Source organism: Coregonus lavaretus (genome assembly GCF_964263955.1).
Source record: "Coregonus lavaretus genome assembly, chromosome: 40".
Lineage (NCBI taxonomy): Eukaryota > Metazoa > Chordata > Actinopteri > Salmoniformes > Salmonidae > Coregonus > Coregonus lavaretus.
Genome location: NC_140027.1, coordinates 4,840,776 through 4,859,132, shown reverse-complemented (window position 1 = coordinate 4,859,132; position 18,357 = coordinate 4,840,776). Strand labels below are relative to the sequence as shown.

General features: G+C 43.8%; 2 protein-coding genes across 2 annotated transcripts in view; one reads left to right on the top strand and one right to left on the bottom strand.

Annotated features, from left to right (window-relative positions):
* The window catches only part of LOC311113637 (keratin, type I cytoskeletal 42-like), a gene marked incomplete at both ends in the record, with an annotated part of 43,100 nt that extends 37,411 nt beyond the window's left edge, over nt 1-5,689 (bottom strand). Inside the window, one exon of the mRNA XM_084156906.1 lies at nt 5,468-5,689. Coding sequence (XP_084013032.1) covers nt 5,468-5,689 — 222 coding nt within the window. The remainder of the gene's footprint in view (nt 1-5,467) is intronic.
* A 1,431-nt stretch (nt 5,690-7,120) lies between these two features.
* LOC311113354 (UPF0575 protein C19orf67 homolog) overlaps nt 7,121-18,357 on the top strand; it is a gene marked incomplete at both ends in the record, with an annotated part of 31,091 nt that continues 19,854 nt past the window's right edge. Inside the window, 4 exons of the mRNA XM_084156568.1 lie at nt 7,121-7,169; nt 7,279-7,477; nt 7,686-7,830; nt 8,198-8,298. Coding sequence (XP_084012694.1) covers nt 7,121-7,169; nt 7,279-7,477; nt 7,686-7,830; nt 8,198-8,298 — 494 coding nt within the window. The remainder of the gene's footprint in view (nt 7,170-7,278; nt 7,478-7,685; nt 7,831-8,197; nt 8,299-18,357) is intronic.

Sequence of the window (18,357 nt, the reverse complement as noted above, 5' to 3'; positions counted from 1 at the left end):
TGGTCCATTACCACTTCACCAGATCCCGGAACTATTTGGCCTTCTCAGTTTATATCCTGGACCTTCTCATCAACTGAGGTGGACACACGCTTCTGAATGTGTGGGTTGTACTCTGTGGAAAGAGACACAAAACAGGAATTCATTAATTAATTAATTGTGCGTATGATGGGTAACAACACTTGATTCTTTCACTGATTCATTCATTTGATTAATTATTCTCCTGCTTGCTCACCTTCCACCACTTCCTGGACGTGTTGTACTTCCTGGACCTTCTCAACCATGGTCACTTTCCTGACCTCCTGTCGGGTCTCCTATGAACCTGCAGCTGGCTCAGCTGGGAGCCGTAGCGACCATTTATATCAGTGACGCTCTGCTCCAGGTACCCCTTCTAGGAATGTGTTTATGTTTGTAAAGGATGAAGAAGATGGATAAGGAAGAAAGGAGAGGGTAGTAGAAATTGATGAACAGGGAGATGAAGAAGGGTAGAGATAGTTAGATTGGTGCACATAAAGAAGTTAGAACACCTTGACATTACACCACAGTGGAGGTCTGAAAACATCTAACAAACGTTGATTTTGGACTGTAATGTTCCTTTAAGACATAAAGGAATTCCATTTTTTAGGAACAGAGATAGGGTAAAGACAAATGCTATATGTTTAGGGATGCTGATTCACTAAGATGGTTTGACATCATACCTGAGTGAGCAGGCCATGCAGTTCAATCTCCAGGCTCTGGAAGGTCCTCTTCAGGTCGGTCACCTGAGACTGAGAGGTCTTGACCTCCGTGGTGCTGGTGGTGATCTGGTTCTGAAGCACCTCCACCTGACACACACAAACACACACACATCATTTTAGTCAAAAGTATAGTACCACTTCACTAAACACATTTAGGGACCCAGGCCCACACACTTTGAGGACCCCTGTCCTATTTTCAGAGGTTGTTTCACCTTGCTCTCGAACCACTTGGCAGCATCTCTCTGGTTCTTCTCCACCATGCCCTCATACTGGGTCCTCATCTCCTCCAGCACCTTGCTCATGTCCACTGAGGAAGAACAGTCCATCTCCACATTCACAGCACCACACTGCTGTGTCCGCATCAAATGCATCTCCTAACAACAGGAAAAGGGGGACAAATTGTGTCAAAATACCTGGGATTTGTAGTTTACTTATACACAGGGAAGGCTAAAAGTACCTGAAAACAATGAGTTACTGTATATTTGAGTACTAATGACATTGAATTTGCCCTAGATTTGTTGTGGTTGAGTTTTGCCCCCTTGTGGCCAAACATGGAAAGGTCTCAAACCCACTGAGAATTAATAAATACATTCAAGTGCAAAAACATTGCAAAAACTACAGGGGGAGCCAAGGTGTCCAAATGAAAAAACCACGTGGCTGTCCTGGCACATTGACACTTCAGCCAACAGCACAAGCGTTAAGACTTTAGTGTGTGAGGAGAATTGAGGAGGTTACCTCCTCATGGTTCTTCCTGAGGTAGACCAGCTCCTCCTTCAGCCCCTCAATCTGCATCTCAAGGTCTCCTCTGGCATGTGTAAAGCTGTCTAGGACTCCTCTCAGACGAGCCACATCCCCTTCCATCGTCATACGCATGTTAGCCTCCTTCTCTAACCTATACGGGTTGAGGAGAGGAGAGAGCTTGATTAGTTCCTTCTCACAACAAACCAAGATACAAATTGCCCAACCATAAACTGATCCATAGCCCCTGCCTACCCCCATAAGCATTTTTGTAGATCTGGGAGGATTGGATGTACTCAATCTCAAACCTATAGGCCAAGAGCTACAAACAGAAACAGTACACTCACAGAAGCTGTGTACAGTACAGAGAGGAAGTGCACCTACTTCATCTTGAAGTCATCAGCTGCAAGTCTGGCATTATCCACCCACAGGATCATCTGAGAGTTCTCCATAGACCTGGCATGGATCTAGGAACAGGAGGATAGCCACAGTCAATGGAATGTAATAACAGTGTCAACTATGTATGGGATATAATGTGTTTAGATCAGCAGATCTGGGTCATATCTATTGTTCATTCATATACAACAAGGCACAGTTTTTCGACAATCAACAAAATAAATACTGAGACAATAGAAATTACACCTCTAATCTATCACTTAGATTAGAGGAAAGTATTCAGACCCCATTACTTTTTCCACATTTTGTTACGTTACAGCCTTATTCTAAAATTGATTGAATAAATAAAACATCCTCAGCAATCTACACACAATACCGCATAATGACAAAGCTAAAACAGGTTTTTGGAAATTTTTGCACATCTATTAAAAACAAAAAAACAGAAATACCTTATTTGCATAAGTATTCAGACCCTTTGCTATGAGACTCGAATTTGAGCTCAGGTGTATTCTGTTTCCATTGATCTTCCTTGAAATGTTTCTACAACTTGATTGGAGTCCACCTGTGGTAAAGAAAAATGGATTGGACATGATTTGGAAAGGCCCAAACCTGTTTATATGAGGTCCCACAGTTGACAGTGTATGTCAGAGCAAAAACCAAGCCATGAGGTCAAAGGTATTGTCCGTAGGGCTCCGAGACAGGATTGTGTCGAGGCAAAAATCTGGGGAAGGGTATCAAAAGATGTCTGCAGCATTGAAGGTCCCAAAGAACAGAGTGGCCTCCATCATTCTTAAGTGGAAGAAGTTTGGAACCACCAAGACTCTTCCTAGAGCTGGCCACCCGGCCAAACTGACCAATCGGGGGAGAAGGGCCTTGGTCAGGGAGGTGAGCAAGAACCCGATGGTCACTCTGACAGAGCTTCAGAGTTCCTCTGTGGAGATGGGAGAACCTTCCAGAAGGACAACCATCTCTGCAGCACTCCACCAACCAGGCCTTTATGGTACTGTGGCCAGACGGAAGCCACTCCTCAGTAAAAGCCACATGAAAGCCCGCTTGGAGTTTTCCAAAAGGCACCTAAAGACACTCAGACCATAAGAAACAAGATTCTCTGATCTGATCTTTGGCCTGAATGCCAAGCGTCACATTTGGAGGAAACCTGGCACCATCCCTACGTTAAAGCATGGTGGTGGCAGCATCATGCTGTGGGGATGTTTTTCAGCGGCAGGGACTGGGAGTCTAGTCAGGATCGAGGCAAAGATGAACGGAGCAAAGTACAGAGAGATCCTTGATGAAAACCTGCTCCAGAGTGCTCAGGACCTCAGACTGGGTCGAAGGTTCACCTTCCAACAGGACAACGACCCTAAGCACGCAGCCAAGACAATGCAGGAGTGGCTTCGGGACAAGTCTCAGAATGTCCTTGAGTGGCCCAACCAGAGCCCGGATTTGAACCCGATCGAACATCTCTGGAGAGACCTGAAAATAGCTGTGCAGTAACGCTCCCCATCCAACCTGACAGAGCTTATGAGGATCTGCAGCGAGGAATGGGAGAAACTCCCCAAATACAGGTGTGCCAAGCTTGTAGCGTCATACCCAAGAAGACTGAGGCTGTAATTGCTGCCAAAGGTGCTTCAACAAAGTACTGAGTAAAGGGTCTGAATACTTATGTAAATGTGATATTTCCGTTTTTTTATTTTTATAAATTTGATAAAATATGTAAACAATGTTGATTCAACCAGTGTGTGCCCAGTGGGTTGCTACATTAAAACTACATTTCCCAGAAGTACCTTGTTGCGGATGTCTGCGATGGTGGCATAGAACCCACTGAGGTCCTTCTTGTGAGTCGGTGATCTCATCTCGTAGAACTCTTTGATCTGCAGCTCCAACTTGCTATTGGCTGCCTCTAGAGAGTGCACCTGTGTACACAGGGAGTGGAGGGAATCAGTTCAGTTCATGTGTCTATCCGAAATAGGACCTATGGGTGCCATTTGGGGCGCATCCCATCACGTTATGTGAATCAGTGCACTCCCATAACATAATCCCCAACATAATGGAATTTTAAAAAAATGATCAAATCCTGCTATGTAATTGTCCTCATTATGTATTTAGGAACGTGTGTTTATAATAGTAATACAGGTGTGTCTTTTAATAATAATAAGACTTATCCTTGGAGATTTACAGGTTAGTGGAGGGAATCAGTTCAGTTCATGGGTCTATAAGAAATGGCACACTATTCCCTATATAGAGCAATATTTTTGACCAGAGCCCTATGGGCCCTGTTGTGCACTACATAGGGAATAGGGTGCCATTTGGGGCACATGCCATCATGTTATGTGAATCTGCACATTCCCATTAGATAATCCCCAACATAATGGAATTGAAAATAAATGATAAAATCCTGCTGTCATTGTCCTCATCAGTGGTGTAAAGTACTTCAGTAAAAATACTTTAAAGTACTTCTTAAGTAGGTTTTTTGGGTATCTGTACTTTACTTTACTATTTATATTTTTGACAACTGTTACTTTTACTCAACTACATTCTTAAAGAAAATAATGTACTTTTTACTCCATACATTTACCCTGACACCCAAAAGTACTCATTACACTTTGAATGCTTAGCAGAACAGGAAAATGGTCCAATTTACACTCTTATAAAGAGAACATCCCTGGTCGTCCCTACACAAATGCTTTGCTTGTAAATTATGTCAGAGTGTTGGAGTGTGCCCCTGGCAATCGGCACAAACATTAAAATAAATAATTGTGCCGTCTGGGTTGTGAAATTATTTTAATTTTTTGATACTTAAGTATTTTTGAGCAATTACATTTACTATTTGATACTTAAGTATATTTAAAGCCAAAGACTTTTGGACTTTTACTCAGGTAGTATTTTACTGGGTGACTTTCACTTTTACCTCAGTCATTTTCTATTAAGGTATCTTTACCTTTACTCAAGTATGATAATTGGGTAGTTTTTCCACCACTGGTCCTCATTATGTATTTAGGAATGTGTTTATAATAGTAATACAGGTGTGTCTTTTAATAATATTGAGACTTCTCCTTGAAGCTTTATAGGTTACTGTTTCTTCTCAATAGCAATTTTACAATTAGAAAAGTTAATGATGGAATAAATCGTTTAAAAAAAGTTAAAAATTAAGTAAAAGGGGTTTTATATGTATGTATATATATATATATATATATATATATATATATATATATATATGGGGTGAATTTACTGTAGACTACTGCATTATCACATTTAATTTAACATTGTGGATCATATTCATGAAAGGGGTTATTAAATTTTTTTAAAAAAAGGATATATTTATGGGGCCAATTTACTGTAGCCTACTGCATTATCACATTTAATTGAACATTGTGGATAGTATTGATAAAAGGGATTATTTAAAACAAAAATGCTTTATAACAAAGATTGAAGATAATTTGCTCATTAAAAAAATCTGTATCATCGAATATGTAGTATTTTCAAAAGAGTTATCACTCTCTCTTGTCTGTCGGTCTCCACGCTCATAATCTGGGACGTGCATAATATCGCGCAGCGCGCGTAGCGTAATCGCCTTCCACATCCCCGTCACTCTTCCTTACCTTTTCCAGGTAGGTGGCCAAACGGTCGTTCAGATTCTGCATGGTATGCTTCTCGTTGGCGCTGAAAGTGATCTGGCCTGGCCAGTCCATAGAGAAAGAGGATTGAGAGATACGGGTGCCGTATCCCCCCACACCTCCGTATACACTCGGCGCGCGACTGCTCCCAAGAGATGACACGCTCATACGGGACCTACCGCTTCCCAACCCGTTGGAAAACTGCATCCCACCGGCAGAACTGAGGCCACTCGAACCGACACCGCTACATGAGCTGTAGCTACGGCTACTATTGCGACTGGCTACAATAGACATGGCGAGAGATAGTCTGGCGATGCGTCCTGGGAGGTTAAAGTGCGTTCTTCCGAGTGTGAGGCGACATGTAAAATACCCCCTTTTGTGTCCTCGAGTTTCTTATACAGTTGGATTAAGCATGATTGACTACGTCACCACTATTCCTTGGAATGAAAGTATATCTAATTGTTTTGTTAAGTAGGTGGGTAAAGGCAACAACTATGTAACAAGAGACATCAAGTCACTAAGGACTTTAAGGGAAATTAATTGTTCAGTAAAGGTTGTGGTTTATGAAGGGCAGTGTGTTTGACAGGTATAGACTGACAAATCAGACAGGTTGAGATTCTCTGGAAATTCACTGGATGTGTTTTGTAAAGCTGACATTCCATGGTTTCAGACAAACATTTTCAATTACATTTTGGTTTGTTTACTGAAATTGGCAATGTTTTTAATATATTTCAATATATAATTGGCAATGATTTGTAGGCTAAATATTGTATTTGTTATGTTATTATTTTAACAAACAAAAATGTTACACCAAGTCACTCTTCTTTTTTTTGTCATTTAGCAGACGCTCTTATCCAGAGCGACTAGGGTTAAGTGCCTTGCTCAAGGGCACATCGACAGATTTTTAACCTTGTCGGCTCGGGGATTTGAACCAGCGACCTTTCGGTTACTGGCACTACGCTCTTAACCACTAAAGAATGCCCCTACGCTCTTAACCATTTATGACAATGGTGTAAGATATATGGTCTTTTTTTAAAACATTTTGCAATCATTTATTTATTAGTCTTCCTAGGCAGAAGGGTTGTCTATCTCCAATTATGTATATAAATAAGCCCACATAATTGTCAAGAGGTTTTGTGCATGTTTCGGCCAGCAGAGGGGTCCGCTCGCTCTAGTGGTTGCTTCACACGCTCTCGTAGTAGTAGTTCTCGCGCTAGGCTAGCCTGCAGACAGACTAAATCAGTTGAGACGGGACCGAGCGTCAGATATAGACACCAAGGGAAAGAGGAGACGGAGAGAGGTTGAGAACCGTACTTGTCAAGTCCTGGACTGACCGTGGGACCGGAACGTCCATGGCGCTGCACATGAGCTCTTCACAAGCATTCAGAGGATTGGGGAAAGTGGCGTAGGTGTCGCTTAGTTAGCTAATAGCTAACTATCCTCAATTCATGAAAATACTGGCTCAGAAAGTTGTAACTTGTAAAGTGTTCAATTAATACACAACACACAAGAAACCCGTGTCTTATAGTGCAGTTGCTAGCTATCTGACAAGCTAAAGCTAGCTAGCTAATGAAGGATTTCGAAGAGGTGTCAACCTAAGCAAACTCACCAGAAAGCCAGGTCACATAGGAAGAAAGCATGGAACGGGGGGAGACGAAAAATAATCCTGAATCATCACCAGACACAGGTGACTTTCTGTCAAAATGCATAGGTAGCTTAATAATTATGTAGACGAAAAACGTGCTAACTCTGCTAGTCAAACTCAAATCAGCAAATTATTTCCCGCAATTTCTCAGAAAATGTGGAGCATTTAGAGGATCGTGCTTTGGCGCCCTCATGTGGCGATCAAAGGCACAGCACAGGGGATGCGGCTTGGAAGTCCACGTCCTCATGCCATGACATCAACATGATGGATCAGAAGCTCAGACCCATTGAACAGCAACTCCAGTACCTGCTGAATAAGGCGGATGAGTTTCAGGCACATCTTTTATACAGGTAACGTTAGAGTCAGTTAGGAAAGTTGTTAATGTAGTCTAAGATAATGAAAGGTAAAGGTTAGGTGAGTCAATGATTAGTGCACCTAAACTATACAATTGCATCTAGTGGTGTTTCAAGTTATTATTTATTATTTATCAAAAGGATTAAAGTAATACATAATGAATCCCTGTCCTGTGACATAACCATGTGTGTGTTTTGTCTGCAGACGTGACAATCTGCAAAAGGAAAACTTTGCTTGTGTGGTGCCTACTTTTCTGCGGACCTGTCAGCCCTACTTCACTTACCTGGAGTCGACCGCTCGCAGCTCCCTGCCCCAGCGCACGCCTCTGCCCGTGTACATCCGCTCACGAGTAAGAGCCTTTCGAAACACAATCCTACTCACCTGAATCCGGGTAGGACAAAACTGTCCCTCTTTATTGACAAGTGTTGCTGAATCGCCTCTCTATCCTCAATTCATGCACCTTGGTTGGAAAGTGAGGTAGCGGCAGTGATCCCTTCCCTTTGCACTGTTTATTGATATTAAATGTATTCTACACTTCACACAAACATAAATGTCTCTGTGAATCAACTCTGGTCAAGAATAAAGGCTTATGAGAGGTTTGAGAAATAATAGAGAAAAATCAAGAGATGCTCTAAACTGAGAGTGGTGTGTATTGAGTAATTGTGTGTATTTGTCTGTCTGTCTGTCTGTATTTATGTGTTTGTCCATCTCTCCAGTTGTTAGACTTCTCCCAGCAGCTGTGTGCGAGGCTGGAGCAGCTGGTCTTGACCTACGCCTCCTTTGACTTTCTCTCTCTGGAGGAGGCTGAGCCGGCCAGGTGCTGTGCTTACCAGAAGAGGCTGGTGGGAGGAGCTATAGGACGGCCTCATTGTAATGTCTGGAGTAGAGTAAATGGAATGGAGTCAAACATGTGGTTTTCATATGTTTGATGTGTGTTATACCATTTAATTTATTCCATTCCAGCCATTACAATGAGCCCGTCCTCATAGCTCCTCCCACCAGCCTCCTCTGGTACTTACACCATAACATCTGAAGGCAGTGAGCCACTAAACACACACATAGGCACATACAGACGCATAGCGCCGCTGTCGGGTGAAAACCTCATCTCCAAAACAGACACTTTTCAGGAAATTGAAAAAAACTCCCATATTAGACTATTTTTAACGAACTTACAATTTCGAAATTTCAGAAGCTATTTTGAGTATATTTTCTACAACTACTCTCTGACTTAGAATATGTGGACAACTACAAATACCTAGGTGTCTGGTTAGACCGTAAATTCTCCTTCCAGACTCACATTAAGCATCTCCAATCCAATGTTAAATCTAGAATCGACTTCTTATTTCACAACAAAGCCTCCTTCACTCATGCTGCCAAACATGCCCTCGTAAAACTGACTATCCTACCGATCCTTGACTTCGGCGATGTCATTTACAAAATAGCCTCCAACACTCTACTCAGCAAATTGGATGTAGTCTATCACAGTGCCATCCGTTTTGTCACCAAAGCCCCATATACTACCCACCATTGTGACCTGTACGCTTTCGTTGGTTGGCCCTCACTACATATTCGTCGCCAATCCCACTGGCTCCAGGTCATCAATCCCAGCCTTATCTGAAGTCATTGGTCACCATAGCAACACCCACCCGTGGTATGCGCTCCAGCAGGTATATCACCCCTCCTTTGGCCACCATTCCTTCCAGTTCTCTGCTGCTAATGACTGGAAAGAACTGCAAAAATCTCTGAAGCTGGAGACTCTTATCTCCCTCACTAACTTTAAGCATCAGTTGTCAGAGCAGCTTACCGATCACTGCACCTGTACACAGCCTATCTGTAATTAGCCCACCCAACTACCTCATCCCCATATTGTTATTTATTTTGCACCGCAGTATCTCTATTTGTACATCATCTTCTGCACATCTATCACTCCAGTGTTAATACTACATTTTACTTATTTTGCACTATGGCCTATTTATTGCCTTACCTCCATAACTTATTACATTTGCAAACACTGTATATAGATTTTCTATTGTGTTATTGACTGTATGTTTTGTTTATCTCATGTGTAACTCTGTGTTGTTGTTGTTTTTATCACACTACTTTGCTTTATCTTGGCCAGGTCGCAGTTGTAAATGAGAACTTGTTCTAAACTGGCCTACCTGGTTAAATAAAGGTTAAATAAAAAAATGAAATAAAATGTTTAATTCAAATTCATTAAAGATATTTTGTCAAGACTTGAAAAGTGCCATTTATTTCAAATGATAATTATTCAGTGTCTGCAACCCTCAAGAACCAGGGTGAGTCTGGGTCCCCCTTTAACTGGGCAAACACAACTTGCATATCGTCATAGACTAGGCCTAAACGTTAATCTTTTAACCTTGCTTGAATAAAACAATGCATTTTTAATAGTGAGAAAGAGTTGCGCTTTTCCTTTTAGATTATGATTAAGGTTTTTGGTTGCACCTCGACTCAACGTTGGTTGAGCGCCCTCCACTTTTTCGTCAAAAAATACATTAAAAAAAATGTCATAGGTAAATTATTAAAAGCATTAAAATTGGGATTGGGATGTTTCCCACTTATTTATACAACCTACTCCACAAAGTTTAGAGAAATGTTCTGAAATTAATTAAGAATTAAACAGAAGAAAATCAGAATTGAAGGCAACTATAATGGAAAGAATTTAATGGTCTATGGTTCAATCCTGTTTCTGGTCTAATGAATAGTTAATATTGTTCCTCCTCTTCCTTGTGGCAAGCGCAGCAGCACACTGCCCTCCAAAGCCTGCAAAAAAAACGCCGGACTGCCCCTTTCCTCGCCCTGCATGGAACATCCAGGGTCACGTCCTTGGTGACGTGTGGGGTGACGTCCGGGGTGACCACAGCAACATCCTCTGGAAAAGGACAAAAGCGGGACAGAACGTAAATAAATGCAAATCGTAGGTTCTAAACACTGGCCAGTTGAATGGGATCTTTTATTTCAGCTCATGAAACATGGGACCAACACTTTACATGTTATCATGACAAATGGCACCTGTCAGAGTGCTTTCTATAAGTCTTACTCACCTGCTTGGATGGCAGATGGCAGAGTGGCGGAGACGGCCACCATGAGAGGCTTTTCTTCAAGTGTGACGTCCACAACCTCCAAGAGTGAAGAAGCCGGGTATGCATTTGTGTTAGGGGAGAGGTCCAAAACCTCCAGCTGAGAACAAGCCTGGTCTGCTTCTGTGTTAGGGGTGATGTCCACAACCTTCAGGTGGGTAGAAGCCGGGTCTGCCTCTGTGTAAGGTGTGATGTCCACAACTTCCAAGTGGGAAGAGACAGGTTCTACCTCTATATTAGGGGTGACTTCCACAACCTCCAGCTGGGAATAAGCCGGGTCTGCCTCTGTGTCAAAAGTGATGTCCACATCAACTAGGTGGAAAGAAGCCAGGTCTGCCTCTGTGTTAGGAGTGATGTCCTCAACCTCCAGGTGGTAAGATACCGGGTCTGCCTCTGTGCTACGGGTTTTGTAAACAACCTCCAGGTGGGAAGAAGCCAGGTCTGCCTCTGTGTTAGGGGTGATGTCCGCAACCTCTAGGTGGATAGAAGCCGGGTCTGCCTCTGTGTTAGGGGTGATGTCTGCAACCTCTAGGTGGATAGAAGCCGGGTCTGCCTCTGTGTTAGGGGTGATGTCTGCAACCTCTAGGTGGATAGAAGCCGGGTCTGCCTCTGTGTAAAGGGTGATGTCCACAACCTCCAGGTGAGAAGAAGCCCGGTCTGCCTCTGTGTTAGGGGGGATGTCCATAAGCTCCAGGTGGGAAGAAGCCGGGTCTGCCTCTGTGTTAGGGGGGATGTCCACAACCTCCAGGTGGGAAGAAGCCCGGTCTGCCTCTGTGTTAGGGGGGATGTCCATAAGCTCCAGGTGGGAAGAAGCCGGGTCTGCCTCTGTGTTAGGGGGGATGTACACAACCTCCAGGTGGGAAGAAGCCCGGTCTGCCTCTGTGTTAGGGGGGATGTCCATAAGCTCCAGGTGGGAAGAAGCCGGGTCTGCCTCTGTGTTAGGGGGGATGTCCATAAGCTCCAGGTGGGAAGAAGCCCGGTCTGCCTCTGTGTTAGGGGTGGTTTCCACAACCTTCTGATAGGAAGAAGCCGGGTCTAACTCTGTGTTAGGGGTGATGTCCACAAGCTCCAGGTGGGAAGAAGCCAGGTGAGCCTCTTTGTTAGGGGTGATGTCCACAACCTCCAGGTGCGAAGAAGCCAGGTCTGCATCTGTGTTTGGGGTGACAATTAAAATCCTGATTGGCTTTACTACTACAAGGCACCAGGATGTCATGACAAAAGGCATCTGTCAGAGTGCTCTCTATGAGTGCTACTCACCTGCTTGGATGTCAGCTGGTAGTGTGGCGGAGACGGCCACCACTAGGACAGGGGGGACTGGCAGGGTGTCTGCAGTAGGCTGGAAGTAGCTTTTCACCTCGTCCGCCACAAAGGCACAGACAGAGCTCATAAAAAAAGGGGTTGTGAGGTCATCCAGGGAGAAGGACTGGCTGATTCTCCCGAGGATCGACCTCACAGAGTCAAAAGCAGCAGCCCGGGAGAAAGGGGTGTGAGGAGAAGAGGCCTTCAACGTGTTGGAGAGCTTCTCCCCTACGGCCACCACCATACTCACAGCCATCCCGCTTAGGAGGATGGGGTGATCTGAATGGCCTTCCTCTGGCTGAAGCCACAGGGCCAGGAGGATCCTGGGCACCAGCTCCACCACCACCTGGGATGGGCTGAGCAGGTTGCTACAGGGCTTATTGGACAGCTTGTCCAGAATGCTCCTCACAGCTCTCTCCACGATGCTGTGGACCTTAGGGTCGCTGAAATCAACAAAAAGCAGCAGAGAAAGCTAAACGATGTGCAATGTTCACACAGAGAACACTGCCCTAGTTTCTTTCTGCATAGCTCCAGATGTGTAGATGAATGGAGCAAGCTGTATGCAGGGCAGTACATGGAACTCACATGTCAGCGCCAGCTGGAGAGGTGGGGTGCATAGAGCGGCGGAGCTTGCAGACAGCCTCGTGCTCCATGTCAATCATTTTTAGGCAGGTGTTTACTTCCCAGGTCTGCCTTAGGAAACAGGAAGTCCCATTAGTGTAATTTCACAACAGATATATTCTGCTGTACTAACTAGTTGTTGAAAGGCTAGAAAAGAGCTCACTGACTGATAGTCTAAGTCTCTAACTCTCATTCTCTTACCAGCCGAGCGAGTTCGTTCCCCTCCTCCAGGGTTTCCTTCCACACCCTTCAAATAAAACACAAAGCATTTCAACTTTCCTGGCTTCCTATTTTTTGTTGTTTATTTTACCCACACCTCCTGGAGTGCTGCTGGTGACAGAGAATGGCAGTGAAGGTGAGAGCTGACGTGGTACTCACCTCTCCCTAAGGGATTTTTTGCCCTGAGACACCAGCCAGTCGCTCATGTGCTCCATGGTGACATGGGGCGAGACCTGGCCTCGACTCTGGAGCAGCAGATAGTGGACCATGAGCTTCTTCTGCAAGATGAGGTAAGGTGTGAGACCGTGCCACTAAAGACCATATAATGTGCTTTCAGAAGGGCTTCTCGCAACATTTCACAACTGCTCATGTCTCACAATTTGCAAGTGATCTTATGACCATCTTCTCTAAACTATCTTGAAATAAAACTCTTGTTTTGGGATTAAATCTCTCTCTTTTTTTCTGTGGTTACTGTTTTTGTGGGATGAATCTTACCTGTTTATTGTAATATACTTCCTCCCAGCAGGCCTGCAGAGTCTGAAAATAAAGGCTGCTTCTACAGAATTCCTTTGAAGATAATTAAAATAAGTATGCTTTATTAGGTACATTATGCACAGGCATTTACAGTATGCCAAAAGGAATATCTCCTAAGATTACCTTAGTGGGACCATAAGTGAACTCAGGAATGCTCCCAACCCTATCCATGGTCAGAGGGGGACGAAATGCAGCGCTATAAATATACGGGATGCTCTAGAGATAACAGGAATTACTTAAAGTCGCGAATGATCAATGCCTGTGGAGTCGTCCAATATGCTGCACTGAGAATTGAGTTGTAGGCGATATTTGGTTATGTTTGGCGCAACATACATGTTTACATTCTATTGCCATGGAGAAATTGAGTTTCTAGAACCTGTTTTCTTTTATGTCTTTATTTCGTGAAAGATTAAGCTCTTTATTTTGTCATAATGTGTATATGAGGACGTTGGAGCCCGTTCCAATTCATGACGCGGTTATCCAGGTGCATGTTACATAGACCTACTAATCCAACCTTGGCTTACAAGTTAAATTAAATGAGTATATATGCCTATACAAATCTATTGACCACATCCATTTAAATCAATGATTGTCAATTGAAAATGTGGTTGTTGTGTTATCTTGTTGTGCTTGTCAGGGGTCCTCTTCAGACCCGTCGCCAGACCTCAGTCTTAAGGGGGGCATATGAAATGCATGGGAGGGCAGGGCACAATTATTATTAGCCTACAGTACGTATATTTATAATAATCTTATACTCTATTTGCGCAACACCTAATCATCACATTAAACATAACCAAAAGCAATATGACCAGGTAGCCTATAGCCTACACCACATTACATAGAAGCAATGTTATGAGTATCCATAAAACACTTGACTATACAACATATTAGATGTAACACCAGAAGCATCTCTCAAACATTGCATTTTAAAGCAGTCAACAGAGGGATATGCATTGCCATGAGACACACACACACACACATATACACACACACACAGAGACTTTGAACCTACCGGTACTTTGAGTGGAGGCAGCGCTGTCCTCTCTCCAGTCCCTCCTGTCAGTACAGCGGGAGGCGGCGTTTCTCCGAGCAGAACCTCCTCATCAAAGTATCCTTCCACTCGGACTTAAACTTGTGAGTGAGGTCCTTTTCAAAAGCAAGCTGAATCAGCTGGGCCTTGCGTCTGTGCAGCATACTGCGCCGATGCGCTGAGAAGACGCTTTTGAGCGTGGAAAATGAGTTTTCACACATTGCTGTCGAAGCTCCTAAGGTTAGGGCAAGTGTGTAGGCTGTGAAAACAGTCGACATAGCCTGGAGTCAACAGTTGAATGTGCTGAGGATGTTGGCTATTGTCCATTTTCCATCTTCGGGGGGAACCGGGGTTCCAGCTAATACCAGGAGAGGGGTTACCTTTGATGGGTCCAGGAAATTATCCTCGCTACTGCGCTCTCCAAAACGCGCATTCATCTCTCCTTGCACAGCATCGACAACACTGTAAAACAATCTCATGAACCGTCTTTTCATCTATGTCACTTTGTGGCTGACCAACTGTTTCTTCAACTGCAAATCAGCGGAGGTTCTTATTAATTGTGCGTCTTCTCTTGCTTGGACCAGGGTCTTTCACCGGCACAGCCTCGGTGGCCGATGCTGGAGGAGCGCAGAGATCCCACAGTGCAGAAAACTCGTTTTCTGCGCGCATTGTCTTCACGCAGTCAGAAGCGCTGTTCACAAGTGTCACCGCAGTGAACAAGTCCATATCTTCGGCCTGTAGTAGTCTGTTAGGCGGCTCGAAAAGTGATAACAGTTTCATAACAAGGTGCGCAATGAAAAGAAAACTGCGCTGCGTAATGGCACGAAGCAGCCCCGTAGCCTCGACGCGCACCTCCGCTCCAAGGCCTCGTGTGTTTTCCACCTCGGTCAGTAATGTGGATATGTCGTGAAAACTCTTCACCACAACTTTGACCGTTGCCAAGTGGCCAGTCCATCTCTGGTTCAAGAGACGTTTCAGGGTATAGCCTTTGTACAGAATAGCCACGGTTGGCTTCCTGATGAAGTTGTACAGCATGTTGCATACTCCAAAATAATCATCGACAGCTGCTTCACTGGACATGGCATGAATCACAACCAGATGAAGTTGGTGATTAAAGAAGTGAATATATGGTATGTTACGATCCAGCTTGTTTTGGAGCAATTTCTGCACACCACCATGCCTGCCAGACATGAGTGATGCGCCATCATAAACTTGACTCAGGATTTTGTCCGTGCTGAGTCCGGCGCTGGTGAGCTCATCAATGATGACACCTGTCAGAGCCTCTGCATCACTTTTCTCAGATGTGGTATTACCAAGAGGCGCTCACACAGACCATAGTTTTTGTCAACAAAACGCACAACTACAGATATGTTTTCTTGGCTTAAAGGATCCCGTGTGCCATCCACTTTAATTAAATACCAGCTATCGCCGACATGTCTCACTATCTCCTCTGTCACGAGTTTGCTCATCATTTCGAGAATCTCGTTTTGTATCTGTGGGCTGGTATAGCGTGCATTCTGTGGGATTGTTTTTGTAATCCGTGTCAGTTCAGGATCTTTGCGCATGGTGTACTCAAAGAGAGACAAAAACAGCCCCATTGAGCTATTATCATCTAGCACACTGGCAAAACCAGCATTATCTCCACGTAACGGCAATTGATTCACCACTAAAAACTCCAGCATATAAATTACCGCTGACATGTAGTATCTGTTGCGAGCCAGTTGCTCTAAATTTAAGAGTGGAAATCTCTTTTCCTGTCTCTCTACGTCAGGGGTGTCAAACTCATTTTAGCTCAGGGGCCACATGGAGGAAAATCTATTCCCAAGTGGGCCGGACCTGTAAAATCATGGTATATATAACTTAAAAACAACAACTTCAGATTGTTTTCTTTGTTTTAATACTATCAACATAAAACATAAAGCTGGAGCCTGAGGACAGTGTGTCCAAAATAGTACAAGCACAACATCACTATTAATCATAAAACACCTGAAGTTTATTTGAAAATTCTAAAGAAAAAGAACACACAAACACACAATGCCTCAGTGATTCACATAACTGTTTCACAGATCACAGAACTATATCAGGGTGTCATTTCTCAGGCAGAAATGTAGATACAAATAATGAAATCCTGTTCCCCAAACAAGTGCAAGAACCACAGAGTCAAGAATAGGTTAAATATACAAATAAAATAAAAACAATTAAAAACAATAGCACATCAACATAAAAACATATCAACATAAAGCTGGAGCCTGAGGACAGTGTGTCCAAAAGCACAACATCACTATTAATCATAAAACACCTCAAGTTATTTGAAATTCTGAGGACAAACAACACACAAACACACAATGCCTCAGTGATTCACAGAAGTATATCACAGATCACAGAACTATATCAGGGTGTCTCATGCAGCACTTTAAGTGGGGTTGCATAGTTTATTTGACTCCTGATACCTGGCATCTTTTAGCTTTCACCAGCGCATCAATATCAGGCGTCACATCCTGAGTGGCAGCCAACTTCAGGATGTGATTCAAGTGCTTGTGCGTGAGCCTTGAGCGCAGCTTTGTTTTATTTATGCTCATTACAGAGAACTTGCTCACAAAGATATGTGGTTCCAAACATGCACAACAGTTTTGCAGCGAGGGCTGTCAAGTTGGGGTAACCTGGCAAGAGATTCTGATAAAATGTGTCCAAGCCAGCTGCGGCAAATTTGCCCTTCAAATCCGAGTCACACTGCAAGTCTATTATTTCAAGTTGGATGCTGACGGGCAGATCAGAGGGATTCACGGTGAATGGCGAACAAAAAACGTTGAAGTCTTTCTCCAGTTCACCAAAAATCTGAAAGCGTTGCTCAAACTCCCTTAACAGTCCCGTTATTTTATCTTTGAACCGCTTCATGTCTGCCACATGTTGGGTCGCGCACACATTTTTCAGACAGGGGAAGTGAGCTGCATCACCACCGGCGAGTTGCGTCTCCCACAATGACAGCTTCAACTTGAAAGAACGTATGCTGTCATAATACTGCGTGGCAACTTTGTTGCGCCCTTGCAGCTGTTTGTTCAAGTTATTCAGGTGCTCTGTAACATCCACCATAAATGCAAGGTCCTGCATCCATTCTGCGGAATTAAATTCTAACACTGGTTTGCCCTTTTCTTCCATGAACTGTTCAATTTCTTCTCGTAAATCAAAGAAACGCCTCAGCACAGCACCTCGGCTTAACCATCTTACCTCAGTGTGGTATGGCAGGCCATAGATGTGGTCTTTCTCTCTGAGAAGGCTGTCAAACTGACGGTGATTCAGGCTTCTGGATCGGATGAAATTAACAGTTTGGATGACCACCTTCATGACGTTATCCATCTTTAATGACTTGCAACACAAAGCCTCCTGGTGCAAAATACAGTGAAAAGTCCAAAAATCACGTCCTCCATTTGCAGATTGCACTTTCTCTCTGAACTTTGTCACAACGCCTGCTTTTTTCCCGATAATTGAGGGCGCACCATCTGTAGCCAGGCTGACAGCGCGGGACCAGTCCACTCTGACCCTGTCCAGCGCGCCGACAAGTGCAGTGAAAATATCAGCTGCTGTCGTTGTATCTGTCATCGGCACCAACTCCACGAACTCCTCGGGGACGGTCAATGTGTCATCAACTCCGCGGATGAAAATGGCCAGTTGTGCAACATCTGTAATGTCCGTGCTTTCATCAATTGCAACCGAAAACGCAATAAATGACTTTACTTTTTGCTTCAACTGTGTCACGATCGTTGAATGGAGTAGACCAAGGCGCAGCGTGATGAGCGAACATATTATATTTATTTAATGAATGCACGAACAATAAACAAAACAATAAACGATAACGTGACGTCCTAGGTTTAACACAACCAACACGGAACAAACCACAAGGAACAAGATCCCACAAACACTAAGGGAAAACAGACTGTTTAAATATGGCTCCCAATCAGAGACAACCAGCAACAGCTGACACTCGTTGCCTCTGATTGGGAACCACTCTGGCCAACATAGAAATACAAGAACTAGACAGTGAACATAGAACAAAACACATAGAAACTACACACCCTGG